We start from the raw sequence: 22,123 nt of genomic DNA on the forward strand, positions 1-22,123 counted from the left end.
TAGTTACGGATTTGCTTATGGCCCGTACTGTATGGGCCGTTGTAGATTGAAGGTCATTATATTCATTATAAAAATTCAATTAAAAAAAAGGTTCTCACCAATTTTAATAGCTTATTGTTCAGACTTACAATTTTCTTTTCCAGAGTCGTTTCGAAAATCAGTGATGTATTAGAGAATATAGTGAGGGAAACAGCTAGCTTGTAGAAAATTCGAATGGTTGCATTTCTAATTTTTTTTAAGCTCATAATTCTTTTTAAATTTTCTAATCAAAACACCTGATAGATATTATTAGGAGTTTCCTTAGGAAATGTCTAGAAGCATAGGAAGTGTCAACCATAATCGCACCATTTTCCAAAAATGGCTCCTGATTCAAACCTCTCCCTTACTAAAACAACCCTTCCTGAGATACTTTAATATAGATTCGCAGACGTATAGACGATTTCTATAGCTGGTGATACTGTCTTATCATTGTTTCAGAGTTTTTCAAAAAAAGCTTTTGAAGAGAATTGGAATAACAGTTTAGGGTTGATCCTAAAAAGTATCTTACTAACAATCCTTGCTTCATTTCTCTTTGACTACTAGGACGTGGCCGGCGCCGTTATTGATATTTTTTTTTTTTTAGAGGGAGAGCATGAGTTTTGTGCATTGAGAATGAGTTGCTAATCTCAAGCTACATTCTTTTGGCCCTTGCACAAAATTGATGGTCTCGATCAATCATGGAGAAGCAACCATTGGCGATGTGGAACTCGATCTACTTAGCCACGCCAGCGATCATGAAATTCGAAATGCATTGAAAGATTTGGTACAATATATTATTATATTTTTACTAAAACCATGAGAAAATTGTGGTATTTTTCAAGACTAATTGAAGCATTTCGGGCTTAATAATTTAAGGTGGATATGAGTAGTCAAACAAGCAAAGCTAGCTAAGCTAAGCATAAATCAACCATTGATTGCGATTACTGCGAAATAGATCCCCAGTGAGCAAAACAAACGAAGGTTTTTTTTATTCGCATTACTCATTTTGGGGGTCCCTTACTCATCCTCATCATCAGAATGAGCTATTTTATCAAAGCTTATGAAAGTCAAAGAGCAAACAATTTATTGAATATTGGTTTTCAATTTCAACTAAACCTTAATTCAAATGAACAATGTCAGAATGCAAAAGAAAAACTTCCGTTGTTTCTAACACTAATCGATGGTACAGCAGGTATGTTGTAAAATCAAAATATTCCTGCAATTAATCACAAACATCAAAGACTTGTTTTATATCATTTTTTTCAATTATTCCTCAAACTTTGCCTAAAAGTTTCTAAGTATGGTCATGGAAATATAAAACAGATCAGCTGAATATATCATCATTATTTCGGTAGCCGTAGTCTTCCCAGCAAGCATTTTTTTTAGGTATAATTCTAAATAACTTTTTTATTCGTTTCATACATGTACATTGTATAATAATGATCGTATATAACTTGCAAAAGCAGCATTAACCTACCAAAGTGGTGGCAACAAACATCAACATCTGGCTAAAGCGTTAAGAACAATGCGAATTGGACGATATTCGACACAACGTTCCAGAAATCGCTTCAGAGATGCAATCAGGATTCATTTCAAATGTCTTCTTTGATTCCACTACGTGGAAATTTTTAATGAATAAAAGAGATCATTTGAACTGCTGTTATGGTAAGAAATTTTAATTGCAGTTAAGTTTCCCATTGGGGTACACAATTTTTAATAAGCGCTTCAGAAGCTTAGGACTTCAACTGGAAGTCAAACTTTATATTCTTTCTTTAAGCATCTTAAGGACAGTGAAGAAATGTAAGTTGGAAAATACCGATATTCGGCATTCTCTATTTCAGAAACCACTTGATCAATGTTCACAAAATAAGTATTTTTGAGTAAATGAAAGTGTTTAATATTGTAGAATTTTCATGATTAAATTTGTATTATTTAAGATATGCTTCTGAGTATAGCACATTCGTGGCAGTGCAAAAAACGAGAAATCTTGTATTTGTTCTGCAATCTGATAATAAAATGTGCTTTATCGCCTACAGTATGGTTTCAGATCTGGGTCAAGCACTCTGATTGCCATTAGTGAACTGGTCGATACAATAGTTGAAAACATTGATTGTAAAAAACTTGTTGGTGGTTTGTTCCTAGACCTTAGAAAAGCCTTCGATATGCTTGATCATAATGTTCTCCTCGATAAACTAGAACGCTATGGAATCCGGAGTATCGCTAATGATCACATCCATAGTTACCTTATCGGTAGAAAACAATTTGTCTCTATTGAAGATGCGTTTAGATCCTCAGAGGTCTTTGAAGTTGGTGTCCCTACAGGTTGTAACATCGGACCTCTTTTATTTCTACTATACAAAAACGGCATAAGCAAACCTCCACTTCATGGTTTACCACGTCTTTTTGCGGACGATTTTACCCGGAAACATGTCCACATACCATTATCATAAATATGGAGGAGGATTTAGTGATCTTACAGTGATATTTTTCTGCCAATCTACTTACTCCCAATCAAGGTTGCCGAAAAAAATTCTGTGTTTTTGACCAAAAAAATTCTCGAATTCTGTGAAATGAGCCTAAAATTCTGTGACTGTTTTCTGTGACGCTATTTCTATGAAGTTCATAGGGAAACCATGTGAAACATCAACAAATCGGAAATAACGTACAGTTTTATCAGACAAAAATCTATTTGTATTACTTTGTTTTTATATTTTCATGAATTAGAGTCTGAAATAAAAGGTCAAAAGTTACCAAAATAAACTTATTTAAACATCTTAAACCCAATTTTTAGCTTTAAAAATTCACAGAAGTTTGTGTTTTATGATTACATACCATTTTAGTTCTACAAATACTTTGTCATTTAAGAAACATTTATATTTTTTTCTCCAGAAATGGTATAACCACCTGAGTTAAATAAAATTTTTCAAGTACATTTTTTTGAAATTTGTAAACTGAATAGTTGTCGATTTGGTTTATATTACCTCGAGATTTATATTTCTTTTTTTCTACCTAACATAGTATAATAGGAGGTACCCACAGCTTATGTTATGCTGAAGTTATGCTGTTATAAATTTTAAAAATGGAGCTAGGTTCTACAAAATTCAACAAAACATTTTCTGTAACTCAAAGATACTAAATTTATAGAACTTGGTCAAGTGGTTTCTGAGATATATATATATTTTTTTTAAATAGACATACACCGCCTTAGCCGATTTAGGCTTTACAGACTGAAAAAATGACGTAGACAACTTAAGATTAACATTTAACACCCAGTACCGAGATGGGAATCGAACCCATGCCATCAGTGAACCAGTGTCGTACTACGCTAACCACTCGACCACTGAGACGTACGTAGACGTGCGTGGACGTAGAATCCCGAGTATTGGTGTTTCCCAGCTTAGATTTTTTTTTTAAAACAGACATGTTTAACCTTCCAATGCAACAGCAATTCTTTATTATTTTTCCATAAATGCCTATGATTGCTTGTCAAATATGATTTAAATGGAAAAATTAAAAAATTTGAATTAAAGGATTCATTTTATTTTTTGTGATACCCTTTAAATAAATTTAATCAAAGTTTCAAGATACACTTTTAACTATAATTCTTTTTTTTGACAGAAAATATGTCAATGCGTTTGATCTATACAGCTATCAAAACTTTCATTTTTTTTCAAACAATTCAACTTTGCTTGTTATAACTCACCGAAATGCCAAAAAATAAAAAAAGAATATAAAAAAAGAATCATTTAAAAAAAATCCACTCGGAAAAATAGAAAATAAACATAGGTCGAACAAACACAGCTTTAAAAATCTGATCAAAGGTACTTAGGAGATCACGCGAATACGGGAGTGTATGCCAACAAGGCGATTTTCTTTTCGCTCTAAAAAAACAACTTTCCTGGTTAAGATGTCATTTTTGAAAATTTTTAGACGGAGGAAAAGAGCTTTGTTTGCATTTTCCGGCAATTTCTCTGGTGTACCTTAAATATATTTTGAGCCAACCAAATCAAACAACTTTTATCATAGTTGTTTATAAGGTATATTGTAGTGTACAATATTTTCAGAATCGAATGAAAATCATGAAATCATAATCAAATAAAAAAAATATTTAAACAGAACTTGGATTTCAGATTTAAAAAGAATATTTGTATAAAAAATAAGAATGTTTATTTTAGTATCATAAATCAGATGTTGAATTCATAATCAGCTGTTATTGAAAAACTAGTAATAAAACTCGAAAATGAATAATATCATCATTATAAATCATTGGTTCGAGCTCGGCCAGGTTTCAAGATTAATACCAATGATATCGTTATTATTGTTTCCAGATATTATATTATAAAATAAAAAATTATAATTATTAGTCATAATCTAGTTTAAGATTCAAAAAAAAAAACATTGATTATTTGCAATTGAAATTAAAGTATAATATTAAGCACACAAGAGAACAGCATTTTCGTTGCCATTATTCTGATAACTGATTTTGAAAGCTTTTACGTCTTGAGTTCGAATATTTAGTCTGATTTTGTCAAGCACATTAGGTTTCGGTACTATCGCTCGTTGAAATTTTAACCAATAAACATAGATTGAAACTAAAAACTGATTTTATGAAATTCTAGTTTCAGAGGTATAATGTTCAATAATTTCCAACATCACAAAAAGGCGTTTTAAAGATATTGATATTAAAGAGTTTAATTTATTTATCATCTTTGTTGAAGGCTGCAAAGCATTCTGGTTTCAAAACATCTACGATTCATTTTGGTTTTGGTTTCTTCAAATTCCTGAATAATCGTAGAACTGAAAAAAAACTCATAAAACTTATGTTACTTTTTATTAGAAGGCTAAATTACTCTTAGTCAAAAAGTTGATCAATGATTGTAAACATTTATTTTCAATATATTTGTAACATTTTATTGTTTTTTTTTTCAAGTTTTAGATTTGAATCCCCGAAGTCCCGAAAGAAACCTTGAAAAAGTGTGTATTTTGTTTCCTTGTGCTGTCAGAAATTTATCCTTGTTCATAATTTTTGAATGATTTTTGGAAAGTTGATTATAAAAGTTTGGAATAATGTGTCCTTCAAGGAATTATGAACAACTAAAGAGATTAAAGCTTATCAACAGAATTAGGACCAAGAACAGGATCACTATCAGAATAAGGTTCTAGATCACGTTTTTGATATGTGTCTTGATCATGACCATGATAAGAATCGTGTTAAAGGTCAGAATAAGATTCTAGATCAAAATCTAGAGCAAGGTCTAGATGAGAACCAGGTCCCTGATAAGGATTAAGTTCAGAATCAATTTCCTTCTGAAATCAGGTTCCAGACAAGAACTAGGATTTGATTCCGGGGTAAATTTAAAATCAGGATTGGGATCAGGATCGGGATTCAGCTCAGGATCCGATTCCAAAAATCAGGGTGAAGTTCAGAATGTTTTATGAATAAGTACATTTTCGGGCCGGGATAAGGATAAGATGAGGATCAAGCTCAAGAATAGGAAAAAAAAATAATCGAGATAAGGTTCCGGATCAAAATCGGGATTAAGATCAAGTTTCTGATCCAGATAAAAATAAGAATAATGATATGAACGAGCTTCAGGATTAGGATCATAATTTGAATAATCAAATTAAACATGGTCAAACTAATAATCAGAATCCGGATCGATTTTCCAAATCAAGATCATGATTAGGATTAGGATCAGGATAAGAGTTAGGATTAGGGTAAGGATTGAGATAAGGTTTCAGATCAGGTCTTGAATCAAGATTAGAAATGAGATTGGAATCATCATAAAGATCAAAGTTAAGATCACAGTTTCCATTGGCAAATCAATTCGCCATTTTTTTTAAATTTGGACTGTAATAATTGAACTATCTTTTTTTTTAAATTATGGCCAAAGTTTAATATTGTAACGAAAATTTACCAATCTTTGCATAAAAACATTTACTCTACTTCCTACAATTGCATGAACATCCCTACGGAGGCAGACCTCCCCGGGAGGCGGCGATCGGCTTAGTTTTATTTTGATTTTATTTATTATCCCTGCAGGACTATTATACATCGCTCTGGCGGCCGAAGGCGCTCAGTCCGTGGCCAAGTGGTGCAAATTTAAACACATCAATGGTGTCACCGACACGACAACGACGGCCCTGCCAGCATCGGTGGCCCTCGGATCCGCCCTCCTGCTGGCAACACTGGCCGCCGTCGATGGGAGCACCGTGCACTGGGAGGTGAGTTGCTTGCAAGATGGTTTGAGACGGCTTAAGAATATCCACGAGTGATGACTCTATTATCAACTTCTGATTGGTTTTTTATTGCTTAATTTTATCAGTATAACTCTTGATTAATTTATCAAGTTATCATGTTTTGTTCTAGCTGAATGCTGCGTTCACAATAACTAATAATCATCAGCAGCTATATAATTTTCTAGCAAAACCTACTTATTTAGGCTCAACTAAATTATTTGGTCTCATCTGATTCGTTTTAAGTAAACGATATTCAATACTCCAAACCACAAAGCAAGACGTTACGTATAATTTCAAATATTTTTTAATTTTAATTTCAAACCATCGCAAGTACCCAAAACAGTCAAATCTTTTCAAATGTTAAAGAAAATTGTTTAAAAAGAAATTGGTTGAACCTTCTCTGCAGTTTAACGGCAAATTTGACAAATGGCAAATTTCCCTCTCAAGCTATCGAAAAATTGCTTTTTATTATTTTTTGTGTACCAACATACAACCATTCCGAAATGATCTTTAGAAAAGATGTAATGATAAATCCTCCCATGTATTTTTTTTCCAGATAAAATTTTCTCTTCAAGAAATGAATTTCCGGCGGTATTCAGTCTTATATCACTCTAGGCCTGAACTTTCCATTTTACGAAACTGTATGACGTTCACGAATTGAAACTAGATTACCCATCTGTACACAGCTGATAGCGTCTCTCTTGAAAAAGTTGAGTCTATTAGGGATCTTGGTGTAATTATGGATAAATCTCTGACATTCAAGGAGCATTTAGCTGTAACCGTGGCCAAAGCAAAAACTGTGCTTGGATTTCTGGTAAGGAACACCAAAGGATTCAGTGACATTACCACTCTCAAAGCATTATACTGCTCACTCGTTCGCAGCGGTTTGGAGTACAACATCCAAATATGGGCACCTAATTCAATTGGAGGGCTGAAACTACTTGAGTCAGTTCAGAGGCGGTTCCTGCGATACGCGCTTCCAAATTTACCATGGAATGAACCTCAGCGACTTCCCTCCTACCATGACCGATGTGGAATCTTGAATATCGAACCAATCGGCTCACGTGTTGTGCTGCTTCGTCGTTTGTTTATATTCGACGTCATATCCGGGAATATAGATAGTGCCAGTCTCATCGAAAGGATACCGTATCATGTCCCATCTCGTTCCCTAAGAAATTTCGAGCCGCTAAGATTAAACAATTATGGAAGAAATGAATTTTACAATCCATTTGACATCTCTTGTAGATTGTTCAACCAAGTGTATGTGCATTTTGATTTTAATATAAGAAAGGATAGTTTTAAGCGTAGTTTAAGTAACCAGTCTGTAAGATATTAAGTTATCGAAGACCGTGAACAATAAATAAATAAATAAATAAATTTGCAATTCAATAAAACTTTTAAGTTGTGACACTCAAAAACCCTACCTTGTCTTAAGAATGGGCTTTTAGTAAGAAGTATAACTGAATAAGTTCAGAATTTGAAACCAACAATTTTCATCGAATATCAATATAACTCATTATCAAGTTGGTAGCAAAAAAATTGTCAAAATAATGTTTTACAATCAATTCAAAACTTTCCCCGAAACCGCATGTTATATTGACTTCTTTGAAAAAAGTTACAAGAAATTTCTTTTTGTTTATTTTTGATGTCGAACAAAAACGAAAAAAAAAAATTAAAACTAATTAAATTTTGGATATTTCTTAAAGTAAATTTCAAATCATTATGCAGCCTAAATCAAGTTTGTATGATGAAGTAAAACATTTTTAAACCTTCTAGAAATATTTGTAATTCGAGTGTCCGTCCCGGGATTTCCCGGGCGGAAATTCCCGGGAATTTGACAAATTCGGAAATTCCCAATTCTCGGGAATTGTAGTTTCATTTCCGGGAATTCCCGACATGTATGAAATTCTTTTTCTGGAAAAGCCTGAAAGTTGTTCTTTTGAAATTGTAGTCATACAAAACTTATTAAGAACTAGCTGACCCGGTGTGCTTTGCTGCACCTTTTAAAAATTAATAAATTGTGTGAACATAGTTTCATTATAGGGTTAGTTGCCCTACTTTGGACCCTTTAAGCGGTTGTTTTTAAATAATCATATTTTTCTCATAAACAAACGGGAGGTTTATATCTTTTGTAACACGGTCACAGTACTAACAGACATTTCGCTAGTTACTTGCCGTTAAAGTATATTTGTATCAATTTTGTGTTATTTATTTATTTATTTATTTATTTAATTATTTATAAGTTATTTATTTATTTATTTGTTTAACTTATTTCGCATTATTTAATATCTCACTATATTCAATCTAACTTCTGTTTAGATTAAGAATAAATGTTAAATATTCAATAACTTTAATTATAGTCTTAATCTTAAATTATTAAATTAGATTAAGATTTTCTGTTATTCATTCGTATTCATATCTCACAATTACCACTTCATTTAACTCAGTGTACGAAGACGCTTCAACATGAACTTGCATGCAAGATCCTAAAATAAACTGCAATAACCACTTCGGGTCGCCTTTCTAATACACGGTTGACCCGAGCTAACAGGGAACCGAAAAAGGACCGGGGGCGAGACGGGTTTATGCGAATGTTGTAAGAAAGAAAGGGATGCTTATCCAGTCGGATCAAAAAGGGTAGTTGGTACGACCCGAAGTTTGAAAAGTCGCTGACCTATGACATGGGTCAACGAACTTCCTTTTGAATACTAGATTCTTCACACCTTGACTGAGGATTTCAGGGATTTGCAAGTTCACTTTGAACTCAACCGTGAAAGAAGCTAAAGCGAGTGTTTGTTCTTTGTCCGCGTTGGTGTATATTGCTTCAATGTAAGCAAACACGTGTAACCATTTTTAGAGATAGGTTTAATGTTCCTCGTTTCCTTTTCCCGTTTAGCATAGGAAAGCTAGTAAACGTTGTGCGGTCTAATTGCAGTGTGCGTGATTAATTGTACAAAATATAAAAGGTAACATAAAAACTGTGATAGTTCTGTGCGTCGAATATTGTGCTAATGTCATGTCGAACAGCCGTTCGTCGGCTTTTTATATCTAGCTCAACCGCCAACCAGCTTCTAGCGATCCATAACCGCTAGCTTCAACGCTTTGAACCACCCGTCAAAACACCAGGTTCCACGGTTGGGATTCGAGGTAACCCGATACTGGAATCGGAAGGGACGCGCCACGCCACTTTGCGCATCCGGTTCCGATCGTTACGAGATCCGTCACCATATCTCTGAACGAATTGGGACCCCACCACATGCATCTGACGGTCACCCAACAAAAAAAGTCGTCAGTGCACTAAATCGCCGAGCCGGTCATCGGAATCTACTTTACCGACGCCGCTGTGCCACCACCGTCATCAACCGAAGGTAGTAAATCATCGAACGAGTGAGTACGCTAATCAAAACCATGCGCATGTAAAACTTATTTCGACATTGCACAGTTTATTGAAGCCTAGTTCCATCTCCGGCTTCCTACAATTTGAAAAAGAAGCTCATTCGAATACTTACGAGCTTTCGGCCTTCGTCAATTTGCCGATCAAATCCGCACACGATAGGGAAAGCAAAATAGAACAATAAAATGTAAGTTACAAACAAAAGGGAAACGAAAACCAAATTAAAAATGTCCTAGGTTTAATAAAGAAATGTAAAACTAATGTAAATACACTCTACTGTTATTCATCGTCAAGTACAAGTTGCAGCTGATTGCCTAATGTCCACCAAACCATTTAGTATTTACTTGGATTAGTGCTTTCCCTGAACATCTCTACCTAAATCTAAAAGTGGTGCCCCACGTTGTTCTTTCCGTGTAGTTTGTAGTTTGAATTTTTTTTGCTCCGGGAAGGATCGCTCGGGAAAACGATTCCCTCGCTTTTGCTTCAATCACATCTGGGGGAATTTGTCTTGTGAGTTCCTCCAGTGATGAGAAGCGGCGTGAGATATTGAAACGGATAGAACTACGGTGAGCACCAACTACTTTTCGAGATTAAGCTGGATAAGAAAAACGAGTAACTCTTACTCATTTTCGTTCTCCTCGATCGTTTCCGCATCCTCTTTTGGATCCTATTGATCGACCCGCTCTGAGGACGGGTCTCTAGCCGGGCAAACAACCGACGGGTAACCCTCGAAAGAGGTGGCGCAAAAGTTACCCGTTTCATTCGAAACGGAAGCGCATCAAAGAACAGTTCCTTTCCTCTCCAGGCGTAACTTCAAAAACGCGACATTGGCGCCCAACGAAAAAAGTGGCTTAATTTTCTATTGGCAGTCTAAATTTGAATTTCTTTCGTGATATTTATCCATTCAAGACATGCAATAAGTTTTCATACAATTTATTTATTCAGATCGTACTATATACATAATTAATTATTTATTTCGTACCACATATTTATTTATTTATTTATTAGTAAACATCTATATTCTTCATTCGTTTTTTTGTATTCCATGTGGTGTACCTGAGTTTACAATTATTATGCGTCTTATATTCAAAGGATCATCAATAATGGATTGTTAATAATTTGATTTATTACATCCGGAATAAAGTCAGACTACAAATAGTCAGTCCTATACATATACATACTTTAATTCCAAAAAAAAAAAAAAAATAGTTCCGAAGTGGTTAATTGAATTGAGATAGAATACATACAGAAAACAACTTACAATGGCTATTAGATTTCCACACGCTAATCATCTAACTAACGAGGAGGTTCAGTATGAACTTATGTTGCGGGGTAAGGTAAAGGAGACCGGAGATGACTTGAAGTCTCAACAAAGATTGCTTCGACTCTTGTTCAAACAGGATGTACAGGAGGGAAAAGATTATAAATCGCCCTTTACTTTCGAACAGGAATTAGAAATCGTCCAGAATCGCGTATATCCCCTTTTAGATTCGTTGAGAAAAAAGGCTGATGGTCGTATAGCGTCTAGGTTGTGGCATTACTATCACAGGTTGAACCGCACATCACCAAGTGATGAAACAGCGAGCGTACGACGACGTGAGTTGCTAGAGGAAATGGAGTTAGTTTTGCTAGGGCCCACAGGTCAGACGTCAAGCACGATGCTGGATATGTTGGAGGCTGGGGACACGGAAACTGCAGGGGGTTTTTCAGGCAAAATGGATTCGGGTACTCGCGAAAAGGGGGCGAGACCAAAGCAATTCGCAAATACAGCTGAGAGAAAACCATCCTATGAGGACCTGGAACGTCGTATACGAGAGCTCGAAGCGCTTGTGCTACAGTCGGGCATAAGCGGAGGGCATTCTCAAAATTACCTGGAGAAGGGTGTTGACCAGTTACCAAGGTCCAGGAAATCGAGTGGGACGGAAACTGAAACTACAGTTAGAAGCAACAGAAGATCCACCCCGAATAGGCACCTAACGAAATATCCGCAATCAGGAAGCGACACGGACCCGGAGGACCCCAGACTACCGGCAAATAGGGAAAGGCTAAATTTTGGGAACAGACGCAGGCAGACTACTGAAGAAGACGACTACCCTACGAGCTTTGACGACCGTCGAGACGGCCGGTATCCTCGCCATCGCAGGCGAATAGAGTTTTGGAAAATTTCTTTTTCGGGGGACAACAGGGTAATTTCGGTTGAAAATTTCCTTTTCAAACTAAAGAAAATAGCATTAAGAGAAGGGGTTCCAAAGAGAGAATTACTTCGAGATATCCATTTGATTCTCGAAGGGCAAGCATCTGACTGGTTTTTTACCTATGTCGATGATTTCGAAAATTGGGAGCAGTTCGAAGAAAAACTTCGATACAGGTTTGGTAACCCTAACCAGGATCAGGGTATAAGACTCAAGATGCAAGAACGAAAGCAATTACGGGGGGAATCGTTCATGGCGTTCTTGACCGACATGGAACGATTAAACAAAATGCGTAGTAGGCCTCTTTCAAAAAAAGAAAAATTCGAAATGGTATGGGATAATATGCGCCAGCATTATCGGTCAAAAATTTCAATCGTGAAAGTGCGCGATCTAGACCATCTCATAGAATTAAATCACGGGATAGATGCTGCGGACCCAGTATTACAGGGTTTTTCAGAGAGTAAAGGTTCTAGACCGATCCATCATATTGAGTACGTGGACTCAGAATACTCAGAGGTAGAACAGGAGGGAATCGACGCGATTCAAACTAGACAGGAGAATCGATATCCTAGGAATTTCAACAGCAGGCCGACTCAAGAGCAAAGGACAATCGAACAAGGTCAGGCCGGAGCTAGCGCAGATATCTGTTGGAATTGCCGGAAGACAGGACACAACTGGCGAAAGTGTAAAGAAACGAGAGCCATTTTTTGCTTCGGTTGTGGGGAGCTAGGCCGAACAATAAGAAGTTGCATTCGATGTTCTTCGAGGGAACAGAGGCCGGTTAGGAATTATACGGGAAACGGGGAAAGGAATGCACAGTAGGGAACACCAGCATTCCCAGAACCGAAAAGGTTCCCACCGATCTTCAGAATTACGACCCTATTAATCAAATCCACACCATCAAGATTGAGTCTAGAAAATGCCCATATTTAAAGGTAAATATTTTCGACACCGAACTCACGGCACTGCTGGATTCGGGAGCCGGAATCAGCGTCATTAACAGCCTAGACATCGCAGATCGTTATGGACTCAAACTTCAACCGACTAAACTGAGAGTATGCACGGCAGATCGAACAGAATACAAATGTCTAGGTTATTTGAATATTCCATTTACCTACAGGAAAATTACCAAAGTAGTACCCACAGTAGTAGTTCCGGAAATATCGAAGCCAATTTTGGGTTGTAACTTCTGGCGTAGCTTTGGAATTATGCCTATGGCCGATTTGGGTAAGGGACCCGAAAAGATAGGCGAGTTCGACGATTCAGAAGAAAATATAACTTTCACACTCGAACCTGTTGGGGAACTTCCAAGATTAACAATCAAGGAAGAAGACTCGTCATTGGACGTGCCGACTATCGATATCCCAGAAAAACAGCCGATACCGAGTGAAGAAACTGTAGAAATAGAACATGACCTTAATGAGATGGAAAAGAGCGAGTTGATGGAGGTTATCAAACAATTCGACTTCACCAGCAGCGAGAAACTCGGAAGGACGAATGCAATCGAGCACGAAATAGTTCTGAAGGAAGGAGCTAAACCAAAGAACCAACCGGTGTACAGGTGCGCACCGAACCTCCAAAAAGAAATTGACGCGGAGATTGAGCGTTTCAAATCAATGGACGTCATCGAGGAATGTTATAGCGAGTGGACGAATCCTCTCGTCCCGGTGAGGAAATCCAACGGGAAAATTCGGGTGTGTCTTGATTCAAGAAGGTTGAATAGCATGACTGTGAAAGATGCCTATCCAATGCGGAATATGCTGGAAATATTCCAGAGATTGGAAAGTGCAAAATATTTCTCTATCATCGACCTCAAAGACGCATACTTTCAAATTCCTTTGAAAGAAGAATGCAGGAACTTGACAGCATTTCGTACATCTCGTGGACTTTTCAGATTCAAGGTTTGCCCATTTGGAGTGACAGGAGCTAGCTTTTGCATGAATCGTTTGATGGATCGCGTAATTGGATTCGACTTAATTCCGTTTGTCTTCGTTTATCTAGATGACATCGTGATAGCATCAAAGTCATTGGAGGACCACTTTCGATTACTTAAAATAGTAGCCGAAAGATTGAAAAAGGCTAACCTCACGGTTTCACTTGAAAAGTCGCGATTCTGTAGAAAGCAAATTAAATATTTGGGGTACCTACTAAACGACAAGGGCATAGCTATCGACGAATCTAGAATATCAGCAATCCTAGACTACGCTAGACCGAAATGTGTGAAGGACATCCGGAGGCTTCTAGGGTTGGCCGGATTCTATCAGCGTTTCATAGAAGGTTACAGTAGAATTACAGTTCCTATAACAGATCTACTCAAAAAAATCGAAGAAGAAATTTGTTTGGACGGAAGAGGCAGAACGAGCATTTATGGAACTAAAGTCCGCTTTAACCGCCGCTCCAATATTAGCTAACCCAGACTTTTCTAAACAATTTACGATAGAGTCCGATGCATCCGATACCGCAGTGGGGGCAGCTTTGGTACAGGAAATCGACGGGACAACCCAAGTTGTTGCTTATTTTAGCAAGAAGCTGAGCCGAACACAACGAGCTTACTCCAGCGTAGAAAAAGAATGTTTGGGAGTCCTACTGGCGATTGAGAACTTCAGACATTATGTTGAAGGCTCTCGCTTTAAAGTTGTGACGGACGCTCGAAGCCTTTTATGGTTATTTACCATAGGAGCTAGCACCGGCAACTCAAAGCTTATACGCTGGGCGTTAAAAATACAATCACACGATATTCAACTTGAATATCGAAAAGGTTCAAACAATATTACTGCTGACTGTCTGTCTCGTTCGATTGATATTTTGGATACATTCGCAGATGACAACTATTCGGAGGAAGTTCAGAAAATACTGAACAACCCCACGGAGTTCCCAGATTTTCGAATTACAGATGGTAGAATTTTCAAGTATGCGAAAATTGGGAACCGAACCGAAGACCCTCGATTTCGTTGGAAAATGCTACCGCCAGAAAATGAACGTCGGGAAATTATAAGAACCGAACACGACATAGCACACTTTGGGCAGGAGAAGACATTGCAAAACCTAAAACTACGTTTTAACTGGCCAGGTATGGCGAAACAGGTACGCCAGTTTTGTCGCGAATGCCTGAAATGTCAAGCATCAAAAGCAAGCAACATAAACACCACACCACCGATGGGGGATCAGAAGGAATTCGTCGAATATCCATGGCAATTCGTGACACTCGACTACGTCGGACCACTTCCGGCTTCAGGTAAATCCAGGCACACATGTCTACTTGTGGCCACGGACGTGTTCAGCAAGTTTGTGCTCGTCCAACCTTTCAGAGAAGCAAAGTCGCAATCGTTGGTTGAGTTTGTAAGAAATATGATATTTCAGCTTTTCGGGGTTCCGGAAGTAGTTCTAACGGATAACGGGACACAATTCACCTCCAAAGTTTTCAAAGAACTCCTTGCATCCTATAATGTTAACCATTGGTTGACTCCATCATATCACCCACAGGTCAACAACACTGAACGTGTAAATAGAGTGATAACAACAGCAATACGTGCAACTATTAAGGGTCATAAAAACTGGGCAGATGACCTACAAGAGATAGCTTGCGCAATCCGTAACGCGGTACACGAGTCGACAAAATATTCCCCATATTTTGTTGTTTTTGGAAGGGAAATGGTTTCTGATGGACGTGAGTATCAGCGAATGCGTGAACCACCCCCATCTGGAACACCACCAATGAATGAGAAACCACGCGGAAAGGTATTCGGAGAAATCAAGCAAAATCTTGCGAAAGCGTACGAAAGGCACAGGAAAGCGTACAATTTGAGATCAAATCCGAATTGTCCTACATATGCGCCAGGGGAAACGGTTATGAAGAAGACGTTTGAATTATCGGATAAGGCCAAAGGCTTTTGCGCTAAGCTTGCACCAAAATACGAACTCGCCATAGTCAGGAAGATCTTGGGAAAACACTGCTATGAGCTTGAGGATCTTACTGGGAAACGACTTGGAGTCTTTTACGGGAATCACCTAAAGAAGACAAAACTACCGACAAGTTAGGACATCAAATCTTATAACAGCTATGCAATCTCATACGAGTGACAAAATCTTTAAAAAAAAACTTATTGGCTAGATTTCATCTGACAATCTTAGTTATTTCAGAAGCTATGAGAGAGGTGCCAAAAAACGTTAGTAATTTTTTGGAAACGGTCCATTGATTACCGGAAAGCCTTAGGGGAAGTAGTGAGAAAATTCGAAAGCCTAGTTGAACTGTGTGTTGAATTCACGACAGTAGTAGTAGTGTTCATGAAGGCAAGAAGGAGCTTGGCTATGACCTGGTATGAGTATGTGCTTAGCACGAATCTTAAGCGAGCTAAAGGCGATGACTTCTAATTACTATCAGTAGTGAACACTATGAGGGAAAGAAGGAGCACGTTTGCTGGTAAAAACTTTGGAATTTGATCACCGCCAACCTAAACTCTTCTGAGAAATCATTATCAACCTCATCCTGGCGAATTGAATGGACTGAACGAAACGGAAAATATGCTCATCTTCCACGAAACAACAAGAACAAACGGAACAGCCAAAATCAGCCGAGAGGAAAAAAAATCTTATACTGGGATCAAAAATAATTTTTCCCAATTTGTAAATATGTAAATAGTTAGCGTTTAGTAATTCGCGCCTATCAGTAATTCTAGGGTTAGTTCTTAGGCTAAGTTAGTTTAGAATATTAGTAACTCACGTTTCTCAAAACTTAGTTCCGTATTCGTTATTTGTGCTCTATAGTTTTCCTCGTATAGTTGTTGTTTTTTTCATCCGTCGTTTTTTCTTTGCGTGTACATCCTTGTTGGTGTTGTTTTGATAGCATCCTGTGTTTACGCATCACCAGAACTTCATCGAGGTCTTCGGGTTCACCAATCTCGGGAGATAGCATCCGGTTGCAGAACGGGGAACATCACAGTGAACTGCTCTGACAATCATTGTTGATTCCGAGATTATCGTGTTTCCTAGGAAGACCAGCTCAAATAATTTCAGCATTCCGTAGTCCATGTAGGGGAATTCACAGCCATTTACAAATGGTGTTTGGTTGTAATTCGTTGTCCATCCATCATCCATATCCATCAATCGCTAGAACCAAAATCAACCTTTATGTTTTGAACCTAAAAAGAAAGAAACAGAGAAAACGCCGCACCAAGGACGGCTCAAATCAGAAAAACACCCACGATAGCAGTAAATAAACATTTCCTCTCGATGAAAAATCCGATGTCCATCTCCATAGGGTACTGGTCTTCCCGGACAATCTGCTTTCACGACGAAATTCCGGTTCAAGTGTCCGCTCCAAAAAAACAGCTCCACACACCACCGTTAGAATTTTCACTTTGACGTTTTGTTTTGAATGTTTCGCAGTGTTGGCAGTTTTCGTGTATGATTGTGCATTGGCGGTGAGTGACGCGCCTCATCGGCCAAAGTGTGAATGGGAAATATTTTGCTGCATGGGATGAATGTTCGTTGTATCGTTTTGCGTATTTCTCGTAAAAATTTTCAAGAAATTTTTACTGATGAGATAATTTCTTTGTTTTGTGTTAGGTGAATCGTTATTTTAGTTTTCATAGCTGAGAGTGATTCGTATGCACGGAGAAGATTTTTTGTGAAAAATGAATATGTTTGGACATTCGGAAACATTTTTCTGGAGTAAACAGTATTCAAGATTTGCAGTATTTAATGTCGAGAATTGAAACGGTTAGGAATTCGGCTAGATGTTCTGAAGTAAATCGTTATTAAGGATCGACATGTCGGGAGTTGTTGTTATGGACGCTGTCAAGGGCTGAACGAAGATGTTCAAGCCGTGTTTTTTTTCACTTTTCTAGAATTTTGGCCAAAATCTAGATGAAAGTATGTTTTGTATTAGTTTGAATGTAGAATGCTTGTGTAAATCTGCCAATACCAGTAAACTAATTCTTTGAAAAAATAGCCAATTCATTGCAATAGCCATCATCAAAAAATAATTAAAGGAATCCAATGATAGTAGTAACTACGAAAATTTGTTTGAATTCATATTCAAACAAATTTTCGTACCATAAGTGAGGGATGATGTAACACGGTCACAGTACTAACAGACATTTCGCTAGTTACTTTCCGTTAAAGTATATTTGTATCAATTTTGTGTTATTTATTTATTTATTTATTTATTTAATTATTTATAAGTTATTTATTTATTTATTTGTTTAACTTATTTCGCATTATTTAATATCTCACTATATTCAATCTAACTTCTGTTTAGATTAAGAATAAATGTTAAATATTCAATAACTTTAATTATAGTCTTAATCTTAAATTATTAAATTAGATTAAGATTTTCTGTTATTCATTCGTATTCATATCTCACAATTACCACTTCATTTAACTCAGTGTACGAAGACGCTTCAACATGAACTTGCATGCAAGATCCTAAAATAAACTGCAATAACCACTTCGGGTCGCCTTTCTAATACACGGTTGACCCGAGCTAACAGGGAACCGAAAAAGGACCGGGGGCGAGACGGGTTTATGCGAATGTTGTAAGAAAGAAAGGGATGCTTATCCAGTCGGATCAAAAAGGGTAGTTGGTACGACCCGAAGTTTGAAAAGTCGCTGACCTATGACATGGGTCAACGAACTTCCTTTTGAATACTAGATTCTTCACACTTTGACTGAGGATTTCAGGGATTTGCAAGTTCACTTTGAACTCAACCGTGAAAGAAGCTAAAGCGAGTGTTTGTTCTTTGTCCGCGTTGGTGTATATTGCTTCAATGTAAGCAAACACGTGTAACCATTTTTAGAGATAGGTTTAATGTTCCTCGTTTCCTTTTCCCGTTTAGCATAGGAAAGCTAGTAAACGTTGTGCGGTCTAATTGCAGTGTGCGTGATTAATTGTACAAAATATAAAAGGTAACATAAAAACTGTGATAGTTCTGTGCGTCGAATATTGTGCTAATGTCATGTCGAACAGCCGTTCGTCGGCTTTTTATATCTAGCTCAACCGCCAACCAGCTTCTAGCGATCCATAACCGCTAGCTTCAACGCTTTGAACCACCCGTCAAAACACCAGGTTCCACGGTTGGGATTCGAGGTAACCCGATACTGGAATCGGAAGGGACGCGCCACGCCACTTTGCGCATCCGGTTCCGATCGTTACGAGATCCGTCACCATATCTCTGAACGAATTGGGACCCCACCACATGCATCTGACGGTCACCCAACAAAAAAAGTCGTCAGTGCACTAAATCGCCGAGCCGGTCATCGGAATCTACTTTACCGACGCCGCTGTGCCACCACCGTCATCAACCGAAGGTAGTAAATCATCGAACGAGTGAGTACGCTAATCAAAACCATGCGCATGTAAAACTTATTTCGACATTGCACAGTTTATTGAAGCCTAGTTCCATCTCCGGCTTCCTACAATTTGAAAAAGAAGCTCATTCGAATACTTACGAGCTTTCGGCCTTCGTCAATTTGCCGATCAAATCCGCACACGATAGGGAAAGCAAAATAGAACAATAAAATGTAAGTTACAAACAAAAGGGAAACGAAAACCAAATTAAAAATGTCCTAGGTTTAATAAAGAAATGTAAAACTAATGTAAATACACTCTACTGTTATTCATCGTCAAGTACAAGTTGCAGCTGATTGCCTAATGTCCACCAAACCATTTAGTATTTACTTGGATTAGTGCTTTCCCTGAACATCTCTACCTAAATCTAAAAGTGGTGCCCCACGTTGTTCTTTCCGTGTAGTTTGTAGTTTGAATTTTTTTTGCTCCGGGAAGGATCGCTCGGGAAAACGATTCCCTCGCTTTTGCTTCAATCACATCTGGGGGAATTTGTCTTGTGAGTTCCTCCAGTGATGAGAAGCGGCGTGAGATATTGAAACGGATAGAACTACGGTGAGCACCAACTACTTTTCGAGATTAAGCTGGATAAGAAAAACGAGTAACTCTTACTCATTTTCGTTCTCCTCGATCGTTTCCGCATCCTCTTTTGGATCCTATTGATCGACCCGCTCTGAGGACGGGTCTCTAGCCGGGCAAACAACCGACGGGTAACCCTCGAAAGAGGTGGCGCAAAAGTTACCCGTTTCATTCGAAACGGAAGCGCATCAAAGAACAGTTCCTTTCCTCTCCAGGCGTAACTTCAAAAACGCGACACTTTCAAGAAATTTATTTATAGTTCATGATCTTATCTGCAAGTTTCAATGAGAATTTTTCACAAAGGTTTCGCCATTACTGAAATATTTGAAAAGATATTGATGATCAAAATTTCCATCTTTGAACCTACTGTTCCTATTTTGGTACTATACTGGTACCTTTAATTGGACCTATAACTAAAATTATTATTGAAAGTATGTTTTCTCGAAAATAAATTTACAAACTCATTAAAAATATAATCTTTAAGCAAATACTATCATAGAAAAGTGTTGCAACTTTTTATCGATTACAAAACTTACACTTCTGTTATGTATATTTTAAACACTTTCACCCCCCGTCAGCTCTATCAGCAGAACAATAGCTGAAACTTTTTTTGTTTACTTACTTGTAGTTTATTTGCGTAAAGCTGACAAAAAAATGTTTCAAATGTTCAATATTGGTTCTGTATTATAGCCCAGTTTTAAATTCGCACCTTCGTTGATTTGTTTGGTATTCAAACAAAGTTTTGGTGATGTAAGGAACATCAAAGTTAGAAGTCTCCTAAACTTGGACCCTTTACAAATTTTCCGGGTTTTCCATAGATTTTCATTTATTTTAGGAAAAATAGGTAGTATGGTTCATATTCTTCACAGTGGTAGTAATTTCTTTTTAAACTTTAGCTTGGACTCTAAAAAAAGTGATTTTTCCTTATTCACACTAATTTCTCAAAACGCGCGTCACTAATTGAGCAGTCTGATTTACCACTAAATAGGAAGCACATTTTTAAAAACGTTGAAAATTTTATCAAAAAGACTTTTTAAGCTCGATAGCGGTATGGTAGGATTCATGAAGAATAAGAGTTCATTGTGTACATAGCAGTATCTTTATCCTTGGCTAGCAAAATGAATTATTTACAATTTTCGGCATTTTAGGACTAAAGAAGGCTCTAGGTCCAAAGTAGGAGCACTCACCCTAAATAAATTTTTTCAATTGTATGTGTACATTTTTTCGCTTATTTAATTTGCACTGTTTTATTATTAGTTTACCGGAAATGTTGAAAACTCACTTATAGATTTTTGAAGTTATCGAAAAAAGATCATCTCTGAACCGAATTCACCAATTAAATTTTTCTATTCTTTCAATGATAAATTCTAAGATATCATTTGTTTGAACTTGCAGTACTAAACAGTTTTACAATGAATTTCTCAAAATTGGATTGATTGAATCGATTACATTGGTCATCAATGATAACTCAAAAGTTGGAAATTTGCCAATGAAATTTAATTGTTAGATTTAATAATCTTATCAATTTTCAAATCCTTCCTTTAAATTCCTCGAAGGCTATTGAAGCTCTGAAATCGCAGCCTTGGCCTTATAACTCGAAATCTAATTAATGTTTCTTTCTCTATGTGGATTTCCAAAATTATGAAAATGGTTGGCTTTTAAAAGCTGGAATTTATGAAAATCGTTTCATCAGGTTTTTCAGCACTCAGTCATAATAGTTATTCAGCAGAAGAAGTCAATTTATTATTCACTGTTCAGTTCACTGTTTATTTTTGTAGACCCTCAAAGCACCTCAGCAGCGGTAAAGAGCACGCTGAAAGCCACTAAAATTTTAGTCAATATGTTCCTAACAGGTTTGTAGTATTTTTCAATCCAACATGTAGGCTCATTATTGCATCCAAATATCTCGTACCGGTACCACGTGCTTTAAACAGTAGAAGGAAAAACACATCCGCCAAAATTTTCCCTTTCGAATTTTTCATGCTGAGCAAGCTTTGATTTGCTATCCAGTACACGTGAACTCTGGATGGTTGCTTCTAATGCCCGGCCCATATGGTGATGGTGAAAATAACCCCGCCAAAGGAAACGAAAATTGCTTAACAAAATGGGGGCCATGACTTTTGGTTCGTGGGAATAAAAACAAAAGTTGTATGGGAGCCCCCTCTCCCTTAAGTCGGAGCGGTTTGTAACTATTATAGAAACCATCTCCGGCCCCAAAATTCCTCAGATGCCAAGTTTCACGATGATCGGTTCATTAGTTTTCGAGTCTATAGGGAACAGACAGACAGACAAACATTCATTTTTATATACATAGATAGACTAGCTGACCCGTTGTGCTTTGCTACACCTTCCGAA

At 37.2% G+C, this 22,123-nt stretch overlaps 1 protein-coding gene across 12 annotated transcripts in view; it reads left to right on the plus strand.

Moving 5' to 3' along the window:
- Positions 1-22,123, plus strand: part of LOC129741933 (ATP-binding cassette sub-family C member Sur) — a 373,059-nt gene that overhangs the window by 72,413 nt on the left and 278,523 nt on the right. For all 12 annotated transcript variants that reach the window (XM_055733758.1, XM_055733747.1, XM_055733756.1 and 9 more), the window contains exon 4: positions 6,062-6,243. In XM_055733758.1, coding sequence (XP_055589733.1) covers positions 6,062-6,243 — 182 coding nt within the window. The remainder of the gene's footprint in view (positions 1-6,061; positions 6,244-22,123) is intronic.

The sequence above is a fragment of the Uranotaenia lowii genome, chromosome 2 (genome assembly GCF_029784155.1).
Source record: "Uranotaenia lowii strain MFRU-FL chromosome 2, ASM2978415v1, whole genome shotgun sequence".
NCBI classification, from domain to species: Eukaryota; Metazoa; Arthropoda; class Insecta; order Diptera; family Culicidae; genus Uranotaenia; species Uranotaenia lowii.